Source organism: Ruditapes philippinarum, unplaced genomic scaffold (genome assembly GCF_026571515.1).
Source record: "Ruditapes philippinarum isolate M1 unplaced genomic scaffold, ASM2657151v2 ctg454_1_1_1_1, whole genome shotgun sequence".
Classification (NCBI taxonomy): Eukaryota; Metazoa; Mollusca; class Bivalvia; order Venerida; family Veneridae; genus Ruditapes; species Ruditapes philippinarum.
The window spans coordinates 51,717-76,246 of record NW_026866640.1 but is presented as its reverse complement, the minus strand read 5'-3'; the positions used below and the strand labels follow the sequence as shown (position 1 = coordinate 76,246).

General features: G+C 33.5%; 2 protein-coding genes across 2 annotated transcripts in view; both read left to right on the top strand.

The window, feature by feature from the left end:
- The window catches only part of LOC132733187 (mediator of RNA polymerase II transcription subunit 1-like), a 34,151-nt gene extending 18,006 nt beyond the window's left edge, over nt 1-16,145 (top strand). Inside the window, exons 9-16 of the mRNA XM_060719785.1 lie at nt 73-159; nt 814-931; nt 1,387-1,511; nt 2,394-2,491; nt 3,826-4,018; nt 4,790-4,885; nt 5,369-5,474; nt 6,115-16,145. Coding sequence (XP_060575768.1) covers nt 73-159; nt 814-931; nt 1,387-1,511; nt 2,394-2,491; nt 3,826-4,018; nt 4,790-4,885; nt 5,369-5,474; nt 6,115-11,092 — 5,801 coding nt within the window. The 3' untranslated portion in view covers nt 11,093-16,145. The remainder of the gene's footprint in view (nt 1-72; nt 160-813; nt 932-1,386; nt 1,512-2,393; nt 2,492-3,825; nt 4,019-4,789; nt 4,886-5,368; nt 5,475-6,114) is intronic.
- Nucleotides 16,146-17,883: 1,738 nt separating this feature from the next.
- On the top strand, nt 17,884-23,406 carry LOC132733186 (uncharacterized). Its single transcript, XM_060719784.1, has 6 exons — nt 17,884-19,055; nt 20,061-20,248; nt 21,382-21,576; nt 22,198-22,311; nt 22,596-22,734; nt 23,167-23,406. The coding sequence occupies exons 1-6, from the start codon at nt 17,971-17,973 to the stop codon at nt 23,348-23,350; spliced, it is 1,905 nt and encodes a 634-aa protein (XP_060575767.1). The 5' UTR covers nt 17,884-17,970; the 3' UTR covers nt 23,351-23,406.
- Nucleotides 23,407-24,530: the final 1,124 nt, after the last annotated feature.

The following is a 24,530-nucleotide window of genomic DNA, read 5'->3' as shown; positions in this document are numbered from 1 at the left end:
GCCTTACTAAATGTTGCCGATCTTACAATGTTTATATTATTTTTTTAATTATAACATGTATGTTTTATACAGGTCACCCTATGAAGCTGATTTACTTTGTCTCGCCATATGATTTACTGTGTAAGAAATCAAAGTCCTCGTATCCCATGACTGTTGAAGGTAATTTACTTTATATATTATATAGATAATGATTATTTTTACCGTTTAATACTTTAACACAGACTCATTATGCATCAAAAATGAATGAATATTTATTTTTTTAAAAAGGTAAAACATGAGTAATATAATGTTTAAATGATGGTTTTATAACATGTTAAATGTTTATCACCTGACGGAAGAAGCGGTAATTGTCTTTAAAGACAAAGTGGTATTTTGTCTTTCATACAAAATACTAAAATACTATAACTGTACTTATTGCCAAAAAGCATTGCCAAAAATCCACAGAAGGAAAAAGATCCATAGATTAACTTTTTGGAAATTATACAGGTACAATGAAAATATAAAAGTTTTGTGAAATAAAGATGATCTGAGGCATAGTTTGAATCCCATTAAGTGTGTTTGCTTCTTTTATGGGAGGTATTAATACATCTAGGTTACAGGAGTTCTTGGCTTGTAGACAGGTTCTTGTTAGTGAAGTAATAATGAACACAGTGGCATCTATGACAGCCTTACAGTAACAACTTTAAAATCTTTAAAAAAAAATGATGTGACTTTGTTTGTTTTATCTTATAACTGAATTTCCAATAGTTGTAATTTTTCCCACATATTATTTACATGTACATATTACTCAACCAATGTTACCTATGTTTTCAGCTATAACAGAAAACGGTTTGGGTCATAGTGTAACGGTCAGTTTAGAGCCTTGCCCACATGTAAATAAACTACAAACAATTCCATTAATGACTGTACGACAAAATCAAGATGGAAAAAGGTAAAGAGTTAATTAAGTACACCAGTACTAAAAAATCTCAGCTTAGTGACTAATTCTGTGTGGAATCATCTACACAGAATCTTGTTTGATGTCTTAATGTCATGGTTATCATGTGACAATGAATTAAGAATTTAATATGTGGTTGAAATAATGCCTTAAGAAAAATTTTAAATGTTCTAAATGTCATTTCAATTTAATGGTAGATTTAAGTAAATAGTTTACAAAAGAAATTCTTAATGCTTATGATTTATCTATGAAAAGATCATCAACAATTCCACTGATAATGGTACATAACAAGGAAAGGTCGACATTTTAAAAGTAATTTCTTTTGTTATTTCTATGCTTTGTGAAAATTAAATTTTGATGACTTACGAAACTTAATCAATTATATATCAAATTAAATTAATTAATTGTGTTATTGAATTTGACATAAGTGTGATTTGTTCTATTTTCAGTCTACCTTCATTTCAAAATGTAAATAATATCAACAGTTATAGTTTATCTGCAAGTTTTGTCCTCGTTCTACCACAGCCTATACCTGTTGCTAAATCTGTCATTTATGCCATAAAAGATATCACTGGTAAGTGTTTACCTTCTTTCTTATCATGATTATTTTGGTTACATTATTCATATTATCTATGGGCCATTATATTAGTTACTTTGTTCATATATCTATGGGCCTCTGTGGTTGCTTATTTAAAGGTTGCTTATTTTAAATCACTTGCTCCTGGCTGCTTTGGGTTCAAAGCCTGCTATGGACATTAAGATTATTTATCTGGGAAAATTGTCCCATCCAGCTTACAAAAAGTTAGTGGCTCTACCCTGGTGCATGCTTGTGTCTGAAATACTGCATAGAGAGGCACCTGGGATCTTTCAACAAGAGTATTGCGAGAAAGTCACCGTATGACAACCTTTACAGTGTCATTGTGACCTTAAAATCCAACCTAAACAAAAAAGAAAAATTGTACATGTTCTGATGTTATATGCCTACTGTTGCCTGACTTCTGCCTCTGGCTTCAGTACAGCACTTGCCTGTATGTTTCTGCAAGTTATTGTCATGCACAAGGTTTAGGGCTTTTACTTTATAATGTTTGTTTGGGTTAAGAGCCAGTATGTAAAAATGTTTCAGAATCTAAACGAGAAAGTGTTCCTGGTTTACTGGAATTGTATCTACTTCTCATTAAGTTACTGCCTATTTTTTCTCATCAGCCACTTGATACATCAGTAGATTACAAGCTCATATTGTCTTCATCCAGATTTTCTTATAATCCCCACCTCTACCAGCACTATAGTTGTAGTACAATTACCATAATAACATTTTCTAAATATATAATCATTGATTGTGTGGAGGCTTAATTTTACACTGTATGTAGATCTAGTTTAAAACTTGTACTTTCTAAGGGAGAAATTGAAAAAGAAATTGGACAGAAAAGACATTGAAATGTTAATTTTTGTTTTGCAGGTATTGATGTTATGCACGGAGAAGAGCAGTCATTCTTGTCTGTCCTCCTTTCACACAATTCCAACGCAAGCATGTCAAATGGAAATGAATTATTTGTGGTGGGTTTTGATATAGTGTAAATTTTAACAAATATCACTCTGAATAATTTGTTACTGATTTACCTTTCTTTTAATTTTGAACTGACCACTGTGTAAGGGAGTTCATTTGCGAAATATTAATGGAGCAGCTGGCAAGGTTAGACTGAATTGAAATGTAGAGGCAAGCCTAGCTCTATACTGGTTAAATGCTTAATATTATCATTTTTACATAGTAATAATAAAATTTGACATAGCAATATTACATTTCATTTTATGATTAAAATCTTGTATTATTTTAAGCTACTGATCAGAAATAGTGAAATTTTGTTTGCTACTGTGACATAGAATTTGTACAAAAAAACAACAATGCCTGGAGTATGAATAATAGTAAATTTGTAAGTCACCTTGAATGCTGGAGGAAGAAAGATTCATGTAGTGACATTTTCAAGCGTTGTCTTTGTGAAGAAAATCACTCTGGTTTTGAGTTGAAATTAGTATGATAGTATAATGTTATATTAGGATACTGCTACATGGTTCTGGTAGAATGAGGACTGAATTGTTATTTCTTCTCACTCACCCATTGTAGGTATTGATCCTCCCAGGGACATTGTATTTCTGACATTGTATTTAATGGTCATTTGTTTCTCACCTCTGATTGAAAAATCATGGGCAAATTAGCATTTGGTCATTTGGGAAGAAATTGCTAATTTGAACAGATCAGGCAGATCTACCACTGATATATGACCAGAATTATGTTAAAATTGGTACAAGAACACACAGATTCTTTCATGTGAGCACTGACAATATTCAGCTAGCTTACAGAAGGTTGGTGGTTCTACACTGATGCCTGCTTGTGTCTTAAAAATTACATTGAGGGACACCACAAAGTGTGTTCCTGAACCACTGAAAAAAAATCCAACATGATGTTTAAAGCAGCACGCCTCCAGATTCATGCTAAATTTCATCAAAATTTTGAAAATGTATTTGAATGTGTGATATTGTGAATTAACCAAAAGGAAGCAATTTACACATTATCATTGGCACTACAAACCACGCAAATTACCCAAATGTGGTCAAAATATGCATAAATAGCCTTTACTGCGTTAGTAACACATTAGAAATATACTTGTAAATATTGAAAAATCTGTCATTAACCGCACATATTATGTAAAATATTATTTGAATCTTGAAACCTTTTACTTTTCCTTACGTCTTTCTCAAATTTGATTTTATTGAAATATTTTAACTCATCTGGAGGCATGTAGCTTTAATGTTGCCACTGTAACATAATGCCTGACCAGGATATAAAAGAAAAAGGAACAAAAAAGATGAATTTACTTTATTGTTTATTTCAGACATTGCCTGACCAGCAGCATGTATACTATTTCAACAAGAGTGTGGATGGTTGTCTAGGACAGCCGGGAGCTCTAGTCAATAAAATACCATTTACTCTTCCTACATGTGTTCCAAAAGTGCTAAATCTTCTACGTCAACAGCTTATGTTTAACTCAGTCATACAGAGCCTTATCAGACCAAATTCTAAAAGAGGTAGGTTAAATGAAATACAGGCTTGATATAAAGGTAAAAGAAAAGGGGATTTTAATTTTAAAAAATAAATAAAAACAATCAGAATTAATCATGGCACTGTATATATGAATATGGAAATGAAAGTCACCTACTGTCATCAAAATCTACCTGTAGAGTTTCTGTTAGAGCCCTTTGGTCCTTAAATAAAAGGTAGATGTAAAGCAATAATTTACAATTAGATTGCTGAGTTACTCTGCATGAATGAATATGATACAAAGGAAATGATGTTTATCAAATACTATTGAAATCTGATAATGCATTTTAGAGTTACAGCCCTCGGTAATCTTTTCTATTACAGACTGAGACATTTGAATGAAATAAAAAGTGTTCATTACTTGTCTAATTGAATTAAATAAATTTGATGATTTTAACAAATGTGCATGCGTCACCATACTTTAACTTTGAATAAATTAATAAATCACATAACATGGTGTTATGATATCTCAAATGAATTATTGCAATAATTGTTTAAACTAGTAATCTAAGGATCTGTTGATGGGTTGGTCCAAACTTTGCCAGGGACAAGCTGTTGTTCAGTACTGGTTGGTTCCAGGTACTGATTCACGAGTGTTTATTAGCTTCCTACACAAAAAAGTTAAATTCAGTTTAAACAAAGCGTTAATCGTTTAATTTTTATTGCTCAGTGGAGGATATCAGTACAGTATAACAAATTTTCTTGTTAAAATGATAATGATTTATAATATGATAATAATATTATTATACAATATTCAGATTACAGAGAGGGTGTTGTGTTTGAGGTGACGGCCATGTCTCTGCAGTATCTCAGTTTAATGTTTGAACATCCCCTTTATCACTCCATGATCACAGGTAATCTATCTCATTCCTTTGTTACACATTTATTTTCCTTGTGTTTCAATGTAAAACTTTGGTTATTAGATTTATTAGCTATGGCATATAGCTGCTAATTAAATCCTTAAGGAATTGTTAAATACAAGATCCAACAGGAATTGTTTTATACTTTTTAATAAAAGCTCTACATTTATCGTCCCACAACTTCAGACTATATAATACATGTAACACTACACACATGCAATGATAGGCTGGCAGTAGGTGGAGCTTATGTACTGTTAATTATGAATGACATCACTACATTAGAGTATTCAATGTCAGCAGGCTGTATACTGCTGGCTCATACTAGATAGATATTTAACACTGCTAGAACTCTAAATTCTTAAAGAAATGTGTAGGTGTGACGGAAAACCCAATCAAACAAACAAACAAATGATTGCCACAATTTAAGACAAGCATATAACATATAATATATAGATATATTTTCTTTCCTATTTTCAGTTGAGTTTGACCTGAGTGATCTAACCAGTGTACATTGCAATATTAATACAAATATGAAAGATGAAACCATCTGTTCAGATGATTTCGTCTCCAAAGCATTTCAGAGGTAATGAACTTTTATCTACCTGAACAATTATCATCTTGATGAAAGTTGTTAATTTTTTGAGAAAATCGAGTAATTAAGAAAAGAATGATTTATTTAACCTTGGGCCTCTATTCAAGTTTACAATTATTTTTTTTTTAAGTAATTAAAAAAAATTAGTAATCTATAAAAAAAGGTCAACATTCTGAAGGAATATCAATTTCAATAACAAATGTTGTTGTTGTTTCTGTTATTGTTTTTGTTTTGTTTTTTCATATTAATTTTCTGTCAATCACCAGTTGTCCTTGTGTAATTTACTGTATTGTACAAAACATCTGTTTGATGTGAAAATTAATTATATAAATAATGATATGATCTATATTTGTGGGTCCGTTAAACAACTGTCATAAAATATTATCTTTGGTTAGAATTAAAAAAGATAAAAATATGAGTTCATGACTTTTGTAAGTTTAATATTAGAAATTGTTATATATACAAAAGACGCATTATATAACTTTATATTTTCTTGATTTTTAAAAAATTTTTTTTAGCTTTTTAGCCAATCTTTTTGTCTTGTTCATTCAATCTGATGTTTTGTTGCTATTTTAAATGGAACACATAATAATTTTATCTCAACGTTTGTTTTTATTTTGTTTGTTTTCAGAAGTTTTTCTATACCTGTGGCTCTACGTTCAGTTATAAAGAAAGTGAATGATCAGATAAAACTGCTTGCTCCTCCAGAGCCTGTTGTGAAACCTCTTGTTAAATCAAGGTGGACATGGACTAAACCAAGTCCTGTGAAAAAGTCATCACCAATGACTAGTAACACTTCTTCAGTGCCAACACAAAACTTAGTGTCAAACATTCAAAATCCTCCGCCATATCATAGTGTGGAAAATTGGACACCTACTCCACAGGCTGGTCAGATAGAGATGCATAAATATAGTATACAGTTTAGTCAAACACCTATATCAGAACCACCTGTGACTACTCCCGAAGAGTTTCAGGAACAGCGTCCTGCGGCAAACCCACTTCTTGCAACATTATTGGACGCAGGCTCGCCAGTTGTTGAACAGCCGCCTGTGCCAGTTGTTAATGAAAGTCCCATGTTATCAAAACTGTTGGAGGAAAATACTTCAGTGGCTTCAAATCCATTCCCTGCCCCAAATCCAAATCCGCGTAAAAGATTAACTAAACGTAAATCGTCCAAAGACATTGCGGGTAAAAGTCCAAAACATCGGATATCAGATTCTGAAATGGCAGAACGGACTTGCAATGAAAGAGTTGGAAGTGAAAGACATGGGCAGGGAATGGGGGAAAAACATATAGATCTTGATTCTAGTGGTGGATCTTATGAGGAAATAACGCGTCCATCTAGTGTTAGTAGTGTAGGAAGTGTTGGTGGCCAGTCAACTGGCTCCGTTATAGATTTGACCGATATTGGCGAATCACATGTGAAAAAATTGGAGAATAGTTTAGACAGTATTATGGGTAAAGAGTCTCCCCGTAGTGGAGCTATGATTGGTATGGGTCAACCATTGAACAGTCACCTTGGGCTGGATATGTTTGACATGCATCCTGGGGATTTTCACCACGGCCAGAACCCAAATCAGTTCATGGGGGATGGAAGTGGTGAATTTCATCCACCAAATCAGTGGCCATCAAGACAAACCCCGCCAACTCCAACATCCCGCAACTCACCACACCACGGAGCCATGCCAAAAAACGAGAAAACCTCTACCTCTCTTGAGGAACTGCTCTTAGGGCCAGGAGGTAGAGAGATCGAAGGCCCAAACTCGGCTCACCAGCGACGCAACTCACAACGTCGCCCAAGCTTCAAACGTCAGAATTCACTCAGTAGGAACAGCGTTGATTGTGCTAGTCCCGACGTTTTCTCACCATTGATGACCTCTCCGGGTCACCATCCACAAGCATCGCCGGGTCAGTTTCAAATACCATCACCAAATTACATTGTTTCTCCAGGAATATATCCACAGATGTCTCCTAGTCATATAGCAACAGTGACATCTCCTAGCTTACAAAACGTTTCTACTAAATCTGAGCCAAGTGATTCAAAAGCAGGGATTTTAGGATCTCAGACACCTATTAGCATGTCTAGAATCAGTAACCTGCATGTTGGACACGTTACGTCGAGTGGTAAACCTAGTCTGTCTCTGATGAAGGCTCAATTAGACATGAAAAATGACGTGAAGCAAAGTGCAATAACTCAGGAAAGAGAGGGGTTTAAGGAAGAGAACTCAATCTGTTCAACGAGCTCTCAACCCCCTTTAATGAAAATAAAAGTGACTAACATGAGGCAGTATGACAATGTATCGCCTGCTGATAGTGATACTAGTAGACGCTCGAGTACGTTTGACTTTCACAGTGACGATGAGGATTTTTCTCTTCCAATGGTCGAAAAAATGACCGTAGTGTCCGCTTCTCCTACAAGACTTCAAATCACAAATAAAAGCACCCTTGCAAGTTTTAATAGATTTAACAAAAGTGAAAAATTTAAACGGAAACAGCGAGAGAAAGAGTTAAAAATTACATTATCTGTTGATTCAGGGAAAAGAAAACGTGACAAAGATGAGAGCAAGAAAGAACGTAAAAAGAAAAAGATGGCAAATAGTTCATATTCTGTTGAAAATGAAATGGCTGTTTATAAGTCAATAACTGTGGATAATGTCAGCAGTCAAAATGACCACCTTCCAAAATTAAAAATTACGAAAAAAGGTCTTAAAATGTCTGTGGAAAATTCTGTTTTGGAAAGTAAAGGTGATAAGGCAGTCCAAAAATCTGATAAATTAGACAAAGTAGGCAAAGAACCTGTAGTTAAAATTGAAAAAATGGATAAAGCATTGAGTAGGGAAGCTTCAGAGAAAGATATTAAAAGCTCAAAAGACAAAGTTTCAAAACAAAGAGATAAAGATAAGTTGTGTGCAGTGACTAAAGCAACTTCAGCCTCTGATGAAGGTATCTTTGACAAAATAAATGCTATGAAGTCGGAAAATATGAGTAAAAATGATAGTGCAAATATTCCAGGGGAAAAGAATGTGTCCCATGACAGTACAAGTAAAAGATCAAGCAGTTCTTCTAAGTCTGTTAAATCTCATAAATCACAGCGCTCTTCCTCTAAATCAGATTCTAAAATGGCACGGACTCCAACTATAAAATTGAAACCCATTGTTGTGCCAACTAGCAGTTCTGGATTAACAGTATCGAGGAATCCCCCAACTCCTGGCACACCAACAACCCCAAAATCTATCACTCAATCACCTACCTCAGCGACTATTGGCAAAATTGGTGCAGTCTCTCTCGCCACATCTGGCTCTCAAAAACAGCTTACCCCTACTAACAGTAAAAGTCCGCAGGGCTCTGTAAGTAAGTCTTCAGGGCCATCAGCAAAAACTTCATCAGGGTCGTCATCGAAAACAAGCAGTGGAATGCAGAAAAACTTTCAAATTCAAGGACCTAGTGGTAAAAATTCGCCCATTCCTCAAAGTAATAAATCGAGCCACGTTCGCAGCTCAAGTACTTCAAATTTAAATTCAGGTTCTAGTGCTTTAAAGTTGGACAAGTCAAAGTCAATATCCTCTTCCTCAATAAGAACTTCTTCACCACATTCAGATAAAGAAAAATCCAAGTCGAGTTCACGGAGTTCAAGTGGACGTGATAGAGATAAGCCTACCTCAAGTAGTAAAACCAGTGTTCCTACCACAACAGTTATAACACAGGAAACTGCGGCTTCTGTTCTTTCATTTTTGAACCCAAATAAAATCGCTAAACTACCACCAATACCAAAGCTAAGTTCAACTACTGGAAGTCAGAAAGTGTCCACGCCTACATCGACAAACAATCCAATTGTGTCTACAAGCACAGCGCCTACCTACAGTTCAACGTCTACAACAAATTCCAAATTTTCAAAGGGAGGTAATTCAGTTACAAGTGTGTCCAAGGGTAGTAACTCAAGCAGTGCTACAACAACTTCTTCCAAATCTAGCATATCAAGTGCAAACCATGTGAAAAATAATTACATACATAACAAAAGTAGTTCGAGCTCAAATTCAAGACCTCAAAATCAGATGGTCACAAATACTGCTAATTCAAATAGAAATAATAGTAATTCACCCCAACATTCTTCTCATAAGCATGAGAAAGGAGCAAACAGTTCATATAACAAGGTCAATAATCAAAGTGGTGCAAATAATGTGAATAGTGGATATAGGAATAATTATAATGGAGGAAATAATCCGCAGAATAGAAATTCTGGCATGCATAATTCTAATTCTCATTCAAACTGGTCAAATAGTACAGCAAGTGCTAGTCCTCACCAGAAAACAAATAATTCAAACAACTCGAATCAAAGTGGATTTAGGGGAGGTAACTCTAGCTCCTCACATAGTGGTGGTAGCAAAGGAGGCAATTCTAATAGTGACAGTGCTTTAGCTCGAACTTCTTCTGTGAGCAACAGTAGTAATATATCAAACTCTAAAGGCAGTTCTTCTGTGCCAAATGCTCCAAAAGGACCAGGACCCCCTGTATCAAGACAACATTCTGTAGAGAAAAGTGGAAATAATCATTCAAATGCTGCTGCGGCAGCTAGGGGTCGTAAAGGGTCACTCTCGGCAGTAATTGATAAGTTGACATGTAAGGCTACAGTCCCAATCGGCAGTGCTTCTTCGTCACAAAAACTAAATCAAGTGATAGTTAACGAATCCCCTGCTAGTCCTGAAATGGATAATCCTGGTTTAGAAATGAAAGGAGGGAGTAAAGTTGTGATATTTGAGGCACCAGCAAGTCCGGAACCTGAAAATTGTGTTAATAGTGCTCCTAAGTCACGGATAAACAGTGTTCGTGAAATTGTTAGTATTCCATTAGAAAATGAGCCTGATAATGTAAATGATGTAAGTACTAAACAATCTGGAATAAAAGTGAATAATAGTGAACGGAAAAAAGATCATTTATTATCAAAAGGTAACATTTCCTCAAATTCATCCCCGAAAATCATTCCATTAAACTCGCCTAAAGAAAAATCGAGCCCTCACAGGAATTCACCAGTGAATAAGAAGTGTAATGTGAAACAGGGTGGTGTAGAAGTTGTTAATAGTGTTGATAAACAGAATGGTGAGCTAGAAGATCATCATACTAAACATGCAAATGTGTCTAATGATATTATGAATAATTCCTATAGCAATTCTCAATCAGATCTCCCTGTGAATGATGCAAAAGCCAAAGATAATGTTTTTAAAACACCTGTTACAAAACCACAGGAGAACACTGAAGATATTGAAAATCTAGGTGGCCGTAGAAATTTCCGCCAAAGTTCATTATCTAAAACAATATCTGACCCGATAAGCCCTGCCAGTAGTCCTGAAAACGGGCTTATCATTGACTTTCCATCATCTCCTCGACATCTGCAAAATAAAACCAACTCTCCGCAGTGTAACCCAGTATCGGATACTTTCATAGAGAATAGAACTTCTCCCAGCTTTCTAAAGTCACCCGGAATGAAGTCCAAACTGAAAACATCACCGCCTTGTTCGCCTTCAGGCAAAGATTCAAGCCTCGGCTCAAATGCCAACTCCCCAGACGTCCTTGAAGATGATCTAATGGATGAAGCTCTAGGATTTGGAAATTAATTTATAGTTACAGTATATGTTCAGGGACTAGAAAAGAAATTTTATATTATTAGTCAAATTAAGTTTTATATAAAGTTAGTCGCAATTTAAAAAAGCAACTTGAAATGTTAGTTAAAATTAAATATATTTTATTTAATATCAGGAAAAAAAAGAAACAAAAGACATACAAACAATAGAAATCCTTTTATATAGATTTTTTTCATGTCTTCTGTAGATTTTATTGTTGTTGAAATATTCATTTATTCTTCTGAGACAGTTTCTTTTCAAGTCCTCGGATAAAGAAAAATGTTAAAGATTTTATTTATTATAATATGGGTTGAAACATAATGAATGGCTGTGAAATTTGCTCATTGGTATAATACTTCTAAAAGGCTTTATGTTCATAATTAGAATTCTAATACAAGTCTTTTAATTTAACCTTCTTATTTGTACTTCATAAGGACGGGTTACGAAATAGTGAGATTTGTGTTAAAATTCTTATTTGAGCGGCGTCACGACAAAACCAATGTAATGCATTTGCAACCAGCATGGATCCAGACCAGCCTGCACATCCGCGCAGTCTGATCAGGATCCATGCTGTTCGCTTACAAACTCTATAACAAGTAGAGAAACTGATTGCAAACAGCATAGATCCTGATTAGACTGTGCGGATGTGCAGGCTGGTCTGGATCCATGCTGGTCGCAGACGCACTATGTTGGTTTTGTCGTGACACGGCTTATTTGATATTTTTATTTATTTATTTAAAGGCTGCTTATTTTCTCTTCTAATGTAAATCATTTATAGATAACGAAATATATTTTTGTAGTTTAAACAGTAAGCTCTGTCAGTCATGTAAATATATTAAGGGGAGGCAACTGAGAAGTTTGGGCAGTAATATGAATTATTTAAAAGGGAAGTAACTTAAGAGATCATTAAGAGTAATAAAAACATGTTAAAGGGAAGCAACTTGGTACATACTGTATGAATTTCATTTTATGTTACACAGAACACATTTAGAAATAAAGTTGACATTTTTTCTTTACTATTTTTTGTCAGTCTGAACAAGTATCGTTACAGAAGTTAATTGATTTCTACAAAAATAAAAGGGCTCTCAGTGGGGTTATTCACATAATATTTTCTTCATAATGATGATGTGTAACATAGAAATATATGTATTACAGTTAGTTCATGATAACTAGGGCAATTAAATCCAGGCCAATTATCCACATTTGAAAAGGGCATGTTGTTTTTTTCTCTCTCTTTTTAACCTTGTTGTTATTTTTCTCAACACAAGCTATTGTTAAGTTATTGTGTTTTGTTTTTTTGTTTTTTTTGCTATAAACAAAACCGTTTGTTATTTGGTTTTTCTCTCGTTCTGTGTTATGCTGTTAAACTAATACATTAACCAGTTTGTTTGTTCATTGGCAGGCCAATATTTTAATATTTGCTTAGGTAACTGAATAAATGTTAGGGAAAATACAGATATAGTTGGATTTGTATACGTTTTATACTGGTGCAATATTAATGTTGACCCTGTAAACTTACCATCTCAACTATGGGGAAATATTGAGACAATTGTCTGTTACATGATTTCATGACCCTTGTTCCCCCAGTAAGTTATAAAATTAAAACCCGTTAAAGGGTTTGATTTCACTGATTCCTTCTTATGGCTTTTGAATTTGTACCTGATGAGTCGCTGTCGTTCTAACTTACAGCATGACATGATAATTTGAACACATTTCTGTCATAAGATAAAACAAAATTAACAAACAAGCCACACAAACACGAACATTCGATAATTAACAATAATTTATTGCATATGTTCGGCTCGGCTATAAGCCTTCATCAGTAAGATAAAACAGAAATTTGCCATACAACTTCTTCTCTCATAAATTCTTGAAAAAAAAAAAAACACTTATTTTTAACTGCAACTGACCATGTTAAACTTCATGATCTCACATTTTGTAATAATGGTGAAACTGATTTTTTCCCTCTAAAATTCATTATTTTATTGGCTATTGAATATTTCAATTCAGCAAACTATTTGAAATTTTTGTTTTCTGATAGGTACTTTAAATGCTACGGGCTATAATGGCAGGACTAAATCGTTTATAGAACTAGCAGCCTGCATATATGTGCTGTCAATGCAGCCACCCCTGTATGCCATTGGCTGACCATTATCCAGCCCTCTTAGTATAGAAATCCTTCAAATTACCAATGAACAGTTCAAAGATACAAAGCAGGTGAAGTCCATTAGTTCAGCAGGGTTTATGCAAAAATATCTACAAGTTTAAATCTATCCTCTACAAGTCCGGTTTTGGTGGGACCTTTTGATTTGCAATAGATTATTATGACAATTTATGAACACAAAGAAGCTGTCTATTAGTATTACTAATTATCTTAGAAGTAAGTTATTTCTTAATAGAGTAAAATGATCTTACAGAATGCTAGGTATTCTTAACAGGCAATACATTTACCTTTTCTTAACTTTATTTATAACAAAAAACAATTTTTTTAGAAAGATTATGTTGAGATAATCTTTATACTTTGTCTATATTTTGATAAAAATTATTGATACATTTTTTTATATAATAAATGATTTATAAGTTAATAATGCAGGCATATCTGATCATTTTTGGACATATTTTTAGACACATGACTTTGTATTTATCATGGTATACAATTTTCTAAGTCGACTTTCTTCTTTCCTGATATTTTTGTACAAACAAAAATGAATTCCTGTTTATGATTTATAAATGTTTAAAAAAAAACCACTTTTAAATGTTTTAGTTGTGTATAGTGAGTGATGGGACACAGCCAATTTCTTTATATTTAAACCTCAAAATTTGATGATTACATAGCTCAAGTTATTTATTTTTTTGTTATACTCAAAATGGGTGTATTATATATAATGAAGAATTAATTTATTACAAGATATAAATAGTGTGGTAAGGGGGGAAATGTTTTCGCTTTCTGTTAAATGTTAACTATATAGTGTGCATTGATTCGTTCTCCAATATATTATATACTATTTATGTTAAATATTTGATATATGTATATTTGATCAAAATGATAAAATTGACGGGTTTTATTTTAGTGGGTTTTGTTGAGTTTTACATGCAAATAAAGTAAGACTGTCAAGGCTGTGCTGAAGATGTGTTATGTGTTGAGTTTGTCTCTCTAGGACAAATATGTTTGTTTTCCCCAGCTTGGTTGACTATTGGTGATTTAAATGGAACTGTATGGAGTTACCACAGGTATACATAGAATTCTTACTAAAGAAAATTTAAGCACTTTCGGCTGTGTATGAATAGAGTAACAGGACTGGTGCAATGGTCAACTTAAGATGTATTTTGTTTATTGTCTTTTTCATGTTAAGTTAATAGATGGTATTGATAGGAGAAAAGAAAACATGTCTCTTAGAATAAACAAAAAAAAAAACAAACAGTGTAACTCCTCCAGAATCTATTTCTATCTTCTTGCTATTGTATCCTGTTTTTGCTTCCTTGATTTAGATTATGATATACAAAAATTGTTTAATAAATGGTCGTACAAATATATGTTCCTTCTATGGTAGCATGTTAGAGTTGATTAAGTTTAATATTTTTACAGAAATTTGTTTGTTACTTAATACTGAACAACTTCTTACATATAGTGGAAACTTTTTAGATTTACGGAAAGGGGTTAGGCTTATGTAATTTTCTCAGATTTTTTAATTTTCTTATGGGCGATAAGAAGGTACCAAAAAACCCCCAAAAAAACAGAAGAGAAGGGAATGATTCAATACTGTACAATGAATTCTGTTTGAACTACATGTAGTTTAAATGAAATATGTCTTGTAAACTTGTTAAGAAATTGTACCATGATTTATTCAGGGATTTGATTATAAATGATAAGGCAAAGACTGTGCCATGCTGAGTATATTTGCGTTTTTTTATCTTCCCTGTAACAATAAGTATTACTTTGTTGGCAGTAAAGATAATTAAATAGTTGGACGACTTTGAATATTTTACTATAGTTAGGCGACTGAATATTTTACTATAGTTAGGCGACTTTGAATATTTTACTATAGTTAAGTAATATTGTTATTATTATCTCTGAACTGTATTTATTTTGATATATATGTTTGTTTTTGTCTGTAAGTTGTGTAAAATTGTGCTCCATGTTAGGCTATGTAAAACCTGGTTTCATTTGTAATTTTTTTTTCTTTGTTATTGGCAAGTCATGCTTGGCCAGTTTTTATTTAAAACGTATTTATTGGACTTCCATGTGAATACAGATAATAAGTTCATGTTATGATGTATTTTCAAGGAAAATGGAGGATTACTGTTTTGAAACTATACAAATTATGCAATTAAGTAAGAACAAGAAAAGAATTCTTTTTAAAGATATTTTTCACTTTACCAAATGAATTGGTACTTCTGCCTTTTTTGGTCGCCAATCATAAAAAAAACACCCTGTAGTCCAAAAATCTTTCACCAAAAAGTCAAGAGAATACCTTACCAACTTAATGGTAAATTAATATTGAATTTATAAAAAAAAGATTTGATATTTATTGAGTTTTAGATAATTTCTTTCTACTTATAGCAAACTTGCCTATACTTAATTCAGTATTTATAACTACCCCTTTGTAAGATTATATGTTAAACTTCAGTTAAACAAAGTAATAATTTCTAACTCTTTAATGATACCATATTTATGCAAACATGGTTAATGAAAAAAAAAATGAAAATATTATTGTAATAGTTCTTTGTTTGGGGGGGGGGGTGAAGGAGATGGGGTGTTGTTTTACATAATCCTAATTTCTGGAGCATATCTGTCTTATATAATTATATGAAAAAAACTACCATGTCATATGATTTGATGAACTGATGTTGTTTGTTTTTACATTTTTGATATTGTACATAGTGCTCAACACATTATGAGAGAGACTTATATATTAGCCCCATAGTCATTATCAAATTTTTATACTGTGAGTATAAAAAAACAAAAATTATAAACTGTAAATCATGATCTTTATGTGAAAAGTTTTATGTGTAAATAAAAAAATCCTATGCCTTCAAAACATGAAAATACTGTGTTTGTTGTATGTTTTTTCTTTGCCAGAATCTTACTTAGCCATCAGAGTAAAAAGTTGATAGAACCCCTTGATAATCTTGAACTTAACAAAAATGCAAAATTGTACTGTAAAGAGAAAAGAATAACTTCATGGATATAAGATAATAAATTCAAATTAACCAACTTCAAAGACCGTTTTGAAAGCATAGCTTGGCCAATATGAAATCCTGCTTTTATGAAGGTTGCATTTGAGGTGGTGATCAGTCCATTTCATTTCATTTGGGAAAATAAAGATTAGATAAGAGGATTAAAGGGGCACAACCAAGAAATAATTTTGAAAAAGTAAGGTTTACCTCCCTTTGTAAAGAGTCAAACATTGCAATGTACCCGGAAAGACATATTTTACCTTGAAACACAACCAAAATACTTCTGTGCAGTATAATTTGAGACATACATTGCCCAAGAGTCGGCGAATTTCATTTATGCCTACCCGGTATTTCCCCAACTTTAATATGACAAAAATGAAACTGTGAAGACCATTGTAAAAGTCCTGACTGAATTAATATACAAGAGGGTGCAAAGCGGCAATTGAGGTATTTGCCTCTGAATCCAGGGACCGTATATTTTGGCCGTACTGCATAAATCAACCATGCTTTACCGGTTAATTCAAAGAACTGATTTCCTTTTGTTGCTAAATAAATATGTAAAGACGAACAACAAAGTTGCCTAGAATTATACATTTTAGTCAATATACACCAGTTGTCCTATTCTTGTCCGCTCGTTTAGCTCAATAGGGAGAACATGTAAATTTTAACCTAGGGTTTACTGGTTCGATCCTCGGATGAGGCGGAACTGATTTTGGACATTGGATCTAATGATCATTTATCTCTGTCGGATAATTAATCTGTCACATTCGGAGAAATTGGTAATTACTGGTTAGTTATCCAGGAAAGGTGGTTAAGTGGACTAACGGCCGAGATAGGAACAAAATGGATTAAAAATCTGAGTTAAAAAAAAGATAAACTTATGTCCTGTTTTGAAAAATTCAATGCGATCTAAAACTAAGTAACCCAGTCCCGTTATTTGCTGGATGATGGGTCGATAGATGATAACGGCGTTTAATATTTATTTACATTTTACAAGTATACACATGTATTTACATACATGTATTATGCTGCAATATAAAGTTGTTTATCCAAGTTAAAGGAGGCTTACTGTACGAAATATAAATGTTTAACTTGACTAGTACAATATAAAGGACATCAAACGTTTTAATATTTGAGCCGTGTTATGACAAGACCAACATAATGTGTTTGCGACCAGCATGGATCTAGAACAGCCTGCGCATCCGCGCAGTCTGATCAGGATCCATGCTGTTCGCTATCAGTTTCTCTACTTGTTATAGGTTTTATAAGCGAACAGCAGAGATCCTGATCTGACTACGCGGATGCGCAGGCTGGTCTGGATCCATGCTGATCGCAAACCCATTATGTTGGTTTGTCGTGACGCGGCTCATTTGTTCATACGTACATGACGTATGATACGCAAAACATGAGAAAAATCTCACATCTTTAAAGCTAATCTATCTATTGTGAAGCTCGGCAAGTACGTTAATCTAAAGATGATACTGTAGTCTGATAAGATAACCATATCAGAGCGATTGGTTTCTTGTACCGACATCTTACAAACGATAACGAACTGTATAAAATTTTATTCATTATTGATACATACAAGGATAAAGAGATTTTGTCAGTCTGACATGTATATTATGATATAGTATTCATTATTTATTTACAAACTTGATACGTAAATATATTTTAAATAAATCATTGACCAAAAAATGGGTAAACCTCCAAATGGAAGAAAACATGTTCATGCAGACAGAGAAGGGAAGCGCGGTGATTCAACGCGTGAAAACGATCCGCTAACGTCAGAAACGTCTGCACATGAAGTCGAGGACAGATTACAGCGTCTGGAGAACGCTCATTCAACCGGAAATTCTGACGTGTATAAATTCGCATTTTTCTTTGTAATGGGAGTAGTTTTAACAGTTTTGATATACCCGAGGGTCTCTTCCACGTTTGATACAAAATCATTACAGTCGATGAACAATGTACAAGTAAAGAAAGCCGAGAGCAGTTTCGATATAGAACAAATAGACGAACTTGAGGAGTTACCAGAAGAACATGTTCCCGTTGTAGAAGACAGAAAAGAACATAATCGATCTAAACTTTTCGTAAAGAGAGAGGACTATAAACAAGATGGAAAAGAAGATGCAATACAAAGGGATGACCGCAAACTTAATAAACGTGAAGTAAAAAACGTTAAAACTAATGTCAAGGAAGAAAAGAAATACAGTAATGATAAAGAGCACGTGGAAGTTGAAACAGGTCAAGACGACGGTACAGATGACATTGAGGACGAAGGCGAACCTGTTATTCTAAAACAAGAAAAAATTGAGGATCTTATGGAAGATGAAGTGGTTGAAGACAAAGCTGAACCAATATCATTCTCTTCAAATAATGACGATACACAACGATTAAATATAAATATTGAAGATGAGGAAGAACCACGGACTGTTGAATTGTTTAAAGCAAACGCTGAAGATTTAATAAGAGAACTTCCTATAAAGATAAAACAAGATGATGTAGAAAATGAAGACCCTATCTCGAAAAGGAAACCTAATAAAAAAGTAAACAAAAGCAAGAAATCATCACAAACAAAACCAAAGGACAAAGAGAACAAAGATACTGAGAACAAAGAAACAGCATCCAAAACAGAAACCAACGAAAATATCCCAAAAGAAATAAAAGACTTTAAACCGACGTACCAAAAGACAGTGACACCGAAAAAAGTTTTTATTGACGGGCGACGAATCCCGCCGATGGAATTGTTACCACAGAAGCCGAACAACAGCAGTGTAAAGTAAGTTAAACTAAAATAAAGGTTATTTAAAGGACTGATACATTATAGCTTTTGGTCATAGATAAATTGTAAAAATGATATATTTCAGGCGTAATACAGTGTTTTTTAGATATTAAAAATATTGTCATAACCGGAAAACATCAAATAAAAGCCTTTATTGATACTTGTATGGTCGTCTACATACCTAGGGTTCGCGAGTTTAAGCCTCAAACGCAGTTTCATTTCCTTCACGACTTGGTTGCCAGCCGACAACATAGCTATATAATGACATTCGTCCTTAACCGCGATTTCAAATCATTTGGTTGATTGATTGATTGATTGATTGATTGAAACAAACAACCGGTCGGCCTGTCGCTTGTTTGATTTGTTGGTTGTTTGCTGGTTGTTGTTTTTTTGACTAACTTACTAGCTGATTGATTGACTGACTGATTGATTGATCTATTGATTGATCGATTAATTGATTGATTGATTGATTGATTGATTGATTGATTAATTGATTGATTGGTGTGCAGAAAATGCCAGCTACTTGAGCAAAAAGCAAACTACATGTGCTGTTTGGTAAGGAATATGGGAACACTATGCTAACTGTAGACAAGTAGTTGAATACACCAACAAAGTGTGTGTTCTTGCACAATACATTTACTGAGAGAAAATGAACGCACAGAAATTTGATAAGGGAACATTAAATGGAAAGAGACACGTACTTTACTTTCAGTCCTTACTTTTTCAAAGAAATGATGTGTTTGTCTTTCAACTTAATCATTGTGGGTTTGGGCTCTTTTCAAATCACGACAATGTTTCCTCAAATAACACAACTACCGGTTTATTTGTCTAAAGAGTGATACCCTGTTTTGTGCATAATATCATAAATGGTCAGGCCCTTAGTAAAGCAGAACCCACAATCTTTGCTTTTGGGAGACAGAAATATTACCTCTGTTATAATATTAGATCTACAATAGTATTTTTTCGAATGTGCTTCAATAGATATTCTATAAATTATTTCAGAATATGGTTATTTGAGGAATTTTTATCAGAAGAAGAGTGTGATGGTTTGATGAGAGTTCACAATAAACATGTAGAGGACCAGTCAAAAGATGACCCCATCCTTTGCTTTGATAGTGTATCCACGTTGCGAAAACATCTGAAAAGCGCGGGAAAACGTATGCTCGTAACGCCGAATGTTTTCACAAAAGGTAAGCTGCTTTGACCAGCATGTTTAAAGCTTCTGTAACTAAAATATTCTGGCAATGAATGTCCAAGAAGCAAACTTGAAAAAGATTAATTTCAACTGATAATCTTACTTTGCAAAGTCCATAACCATAAATGAATGATAAACCGAAGTCGAATGTAACCCCGGCCCATCCCTGGGGCAGTACGGAAGATAGCAGGAAAGTAGGTTTTTAACCTTATATCTGTATATCTGTATGTCTGTAAACTTGTATATTGTGTGTATTTAATAAAATATACCTACATTTCCTGGGAAATGCAGTGTTCTTGTTTACGCGCCAGGATAGCGAGAACTAAATTCATCCCTTCTGTGCGGGTGGGGTTGGGGGCATTTAGCAGTTTAATAAGTTTGAAAAAAAAAATGAAGGTTTTTAAAGGCATAAGAGTAACAATCAGGTAAAAAAAAAAGAACATCAACACGCAACCAAACACAATACACAATTTGAATTTCATTGATTTTCTCAATTTACCGAATTGATTTATTTTTGTGATATTCAGACAGTCAAAGTGCTTCTTGAACATCAGCATTTGATTTGGTTTTGGTCAAAGACAGTTTTGTGTCATTTGAATTAAGTCTAGGTTTAAAGGGACTCCACTAATGTTTAAAAGCCCAAAACATAACATTTGAATTTCTTACATAAATGAGCTGGGGTCAAGAAATATACTTTGAAATAATTTGAAAACCGTATTTTTATGCTTTTCTAAGCCCGATTTCAGTGAAAAGTGAAAAGCCTTTAAACGCTTGTTATTTTGGGTCATTTTTTTACAATTTGAATAATTTTTCTGTAAAAACGAAGTGCGTATATGATCTGAAAGATTGCACAAAGATGAGTGGTCAAAACCTACATCAAATGGTACATTTATCTGGAAAAATATTTTCAGTCTCATCATGTCAAAAAACTTCAGTGGAGTCCCTTTAACCATTACTTGTTTAGTTTTACTCGGTGTGGCCATATCTTTCGTTCATCTCTTTCAAAATATGTTTTATAAACGCGTTTACAATTTAAATAGGTTTGAATAGATTTAAGATGAAAATTGCGTAAATAACAGATCACAAAGTTGTTAGCAGAAGTTAATCATGGGAACATGTATTTTACAGGAACCACGTGTGTAAATGCAAGTTTCTCGAGTCAGCTGAAAGAATGGTTTAAAGGGAACTGGAGTTATAGCACCGCGTTTTACCCGGGAGAAAGCCGCTTTGCAATGGCTTTCGAGCAGAGGGTCAAACAAGCCATGGGTCTGAATCCTGAAAATGGCGGGAAATTTCAGATAACATCATATCCGGAAGGCATTGGTATGTATATGGTTTGGCCTTTACATACATATTGAAGGAGTATATTATATACTTATTGTTAATACATTAAGTATATTAACAGATACTCCCGGGATCAGACTCTTATCCCCGTTATTCCGCTCTTGTCAACTCCCAGTAACATTTTAACACGACCTTTTTATCCCAATCGTAAACTTAGTTTGATTTGACAAACTTAAAAAATCATTTACCATTTGGTTTCATTTAAGTACTTGGTGATAAATTGGAATTTTTTTATTCGTGTGAAAATTGAATTAAAACATGCAGATGCTAAAGATGCCATATTCGTGTTACATGTACAATAATAAAGGCGGCTGAGAGTTGACAAGGGCCTGGCAATGCGGGTCTTAACCCTGAGTGTGAACAAATCATTTACCTTTTTAGATTTTTTAGTTTCTACATCGAAAAGGTTCTTTTCTGTTCATTTAAGAGAAAGCTTGAGTAATCTTGTCTTTCATAAAACAATAATCTTTTTCATTTCATGCAATACTACAAGACTTTATTTCGTGGGTTACCAGTACATAGACCTGTATGTATCTATTACACCCAATCATTTTCTTAAAACTAAACATATATTTAAAAATGTAATCTTACTAAATGTAGGGTACAAATCTCACACGGACTGTGTAGAAAACTCGGAAGATAAACGAGACAGAATGGCAACAGTGCTTGTGTACCTAGATACAGTAACAGAGGGCGGAGAAACAGATTTTCCTGGTTAGTAATTAGATCATTCTATATAATGATTCATTAGTTAGTTAAAAACCACTGAATATCATAACTAAAGAAGTTTTGCTCAAGATTTATTGAAATAACTAGATATCAGATGGAATTTTTTTATCATCTACTGTAATTGTAAAGAAGAAGAAAAAAAACTTTTGTTACTTAGCGAAACACAAGATGAAATTGTTTTTGTTTTTTTGCTCATCTTTACAATCACGTACAGTGTATGTATGTCCTTTTATGGAATTAACCATTTTGGGCATTCCTTTCTGTTTCAGAACTAGGTGTATGGGCTCGACCAAGGAAAGGAAGAGCTCTTCTGTGGAATAACATGAACCCTGCAGGTGACTGTGAACCTATGTCAATACACAAAGCCAACAAAGTCATTGACGGACATAAATTTATTCTTCAACGATGGTAAAATTTATCATGAATTATACCTATTGTAGATATTCTAAAATATAATTATTATAAATCGTTGCCTTGATGAATTTGTGTATGAAATATACTCCACATTGAGTTTGTTATGGCTTTTTCATATTTTTAATCCAAAAATATCAAATAGCCAGCATTATTACAGATTCTAAAGTTAGACCACATGTACGAGTACATGCAACCTAGTCCGGCTGAAGATATTGGTGCTGTACAGATTTGACGATGTTACAATTAAGAACGATAATATGCCAATCAAGTTTTAGATTATTTTTTCAAATCGATTATGGAATGAGTCTTTTAAGCCGTGTATGGTAAATAGTTCGTGCAGATCTCGAAGATACTATTCTTAGCGTTGATAATAAGAATATCCTAATTTCGCTACGTAACAAAAAAGTGTATGTTTCATTTTTACAGGTATTACTACAAGAGCTTTTACTCTCTCGGGAAACGACCCCCGGAGCCCCCACTCCCAAAGAGGAAAGATGGACAACCTCGAGTGTCTTGTGATGAATATGAACACGGTAGTTGCCGCTGGTATGACGAGTGGAACTTTGAACATATGATAGAATATGAACGACAAAAATATACTCTTGTATAAACATAATGATAAAAGATTTTATATGTACTTTTTTGCTAATAAAGGGAAATAAACTCTCCAATATTGAAACATTGTTTATCTAACCGCTGATAATTTGATTATGAATTTCATTCAATTCTATTTTTTTAAAGATTAAGATTGTGACATAGATCTAAAACGGTTTATTCAAATTATCTTGTTTATGCTTGAAATTCGAGACAATATTTTTAAATTAAAGGAAGAAATTTTATTTGTCAATATCGTGATTTCAATAGGAATCAGCAAGGAAATGTATTATTATTGAACACGAGTTCTACATTCGTTCAAGGAACAATAGGTTCGCGTTTGTATATTTATCGTGGCAAGATTCGTATCTTAGCAGTCTTTATTATAGAGTTCATGGTAACTCGATCCAGAGGTATACTTTCTTTAGCTCTCATAACGTCATTAAGGATATGAGCAAACAAAAAGAACACAGTTATGTTACAAGTCAGACACTGGAGCATTCACTTGTTTATCTCACTAACACACATTGAACCTTTAACATAACATGGCTTATAGTTCATGCCTTGGCGCAATTTAACCTACGTCACAATAATACCCAACATCCACTTTCTCGTCACTATAACACATCCCCAACATTTTGACATGGCTTGAAACATGCACTTTTGTAACATAACATGGCTTCTAGGCCAGGCACTGGTGGACTCCATTGAGTTTTTTTTATGACAACTAGAAATATTTTCCCCCGATATTTGTGAATCATTTGATGTAGATTTGTGCAAATGTTAAGACATCATAATTCCCTTACACCATTGTTCAAGAATCACCATTTTCATTGCGCAAAAAGTGTTGCAACGTTTTCACTTCAATTTGACAAAGAATGGCACAAAGAGCGATTCTTAATTTAATTCTCAGCAGATTTCTTCATCTTCCTTTGCAAATTACTCTATTCCATTCCATTTTTTAAATGATTCACAGATCTATGCAAGAATTTCAAATTTGTTTGGTGAATTTTTGTCTCATTTGATTTCCAATCCTTTTTGACATAACTTGGCTCATGACATCCTCTTTCCCACCACAATAACATACCATGAACCTTTGGCAAAACTTTGCTTATACATGTAGTTCCGACAAGGTGTAATTTTTGGATAGATGAAAGAAAACAAGTATAGAAAATAACAAATTTTTATTTCTTGTA

Excerpts from the sequence above, each read along its gene's own strand:
- LOC132733186 (XM_060719784.1), top strand. The coding sequence starts at position 17,971 with ATGGGTAAACCTCCAAATGGAAGAAAACATGTTCATGCAGACAGAGAA. Across the intron at positions 20,249-21,381 it reads GCCGAATGTTTTCACAAAAG|GAACCACGTGTGTAAATGCA; the intron begins GTAAGCTGCTTT and ends TGTATTTTACAG. Across the intron at positions 22,735-23,166 it reads AAATTTATTCTTCAACGATG|GTATTACTACAAGAGCTTTT; the intron begins GTAAAATTTATC and ends TCATTTTTACAG.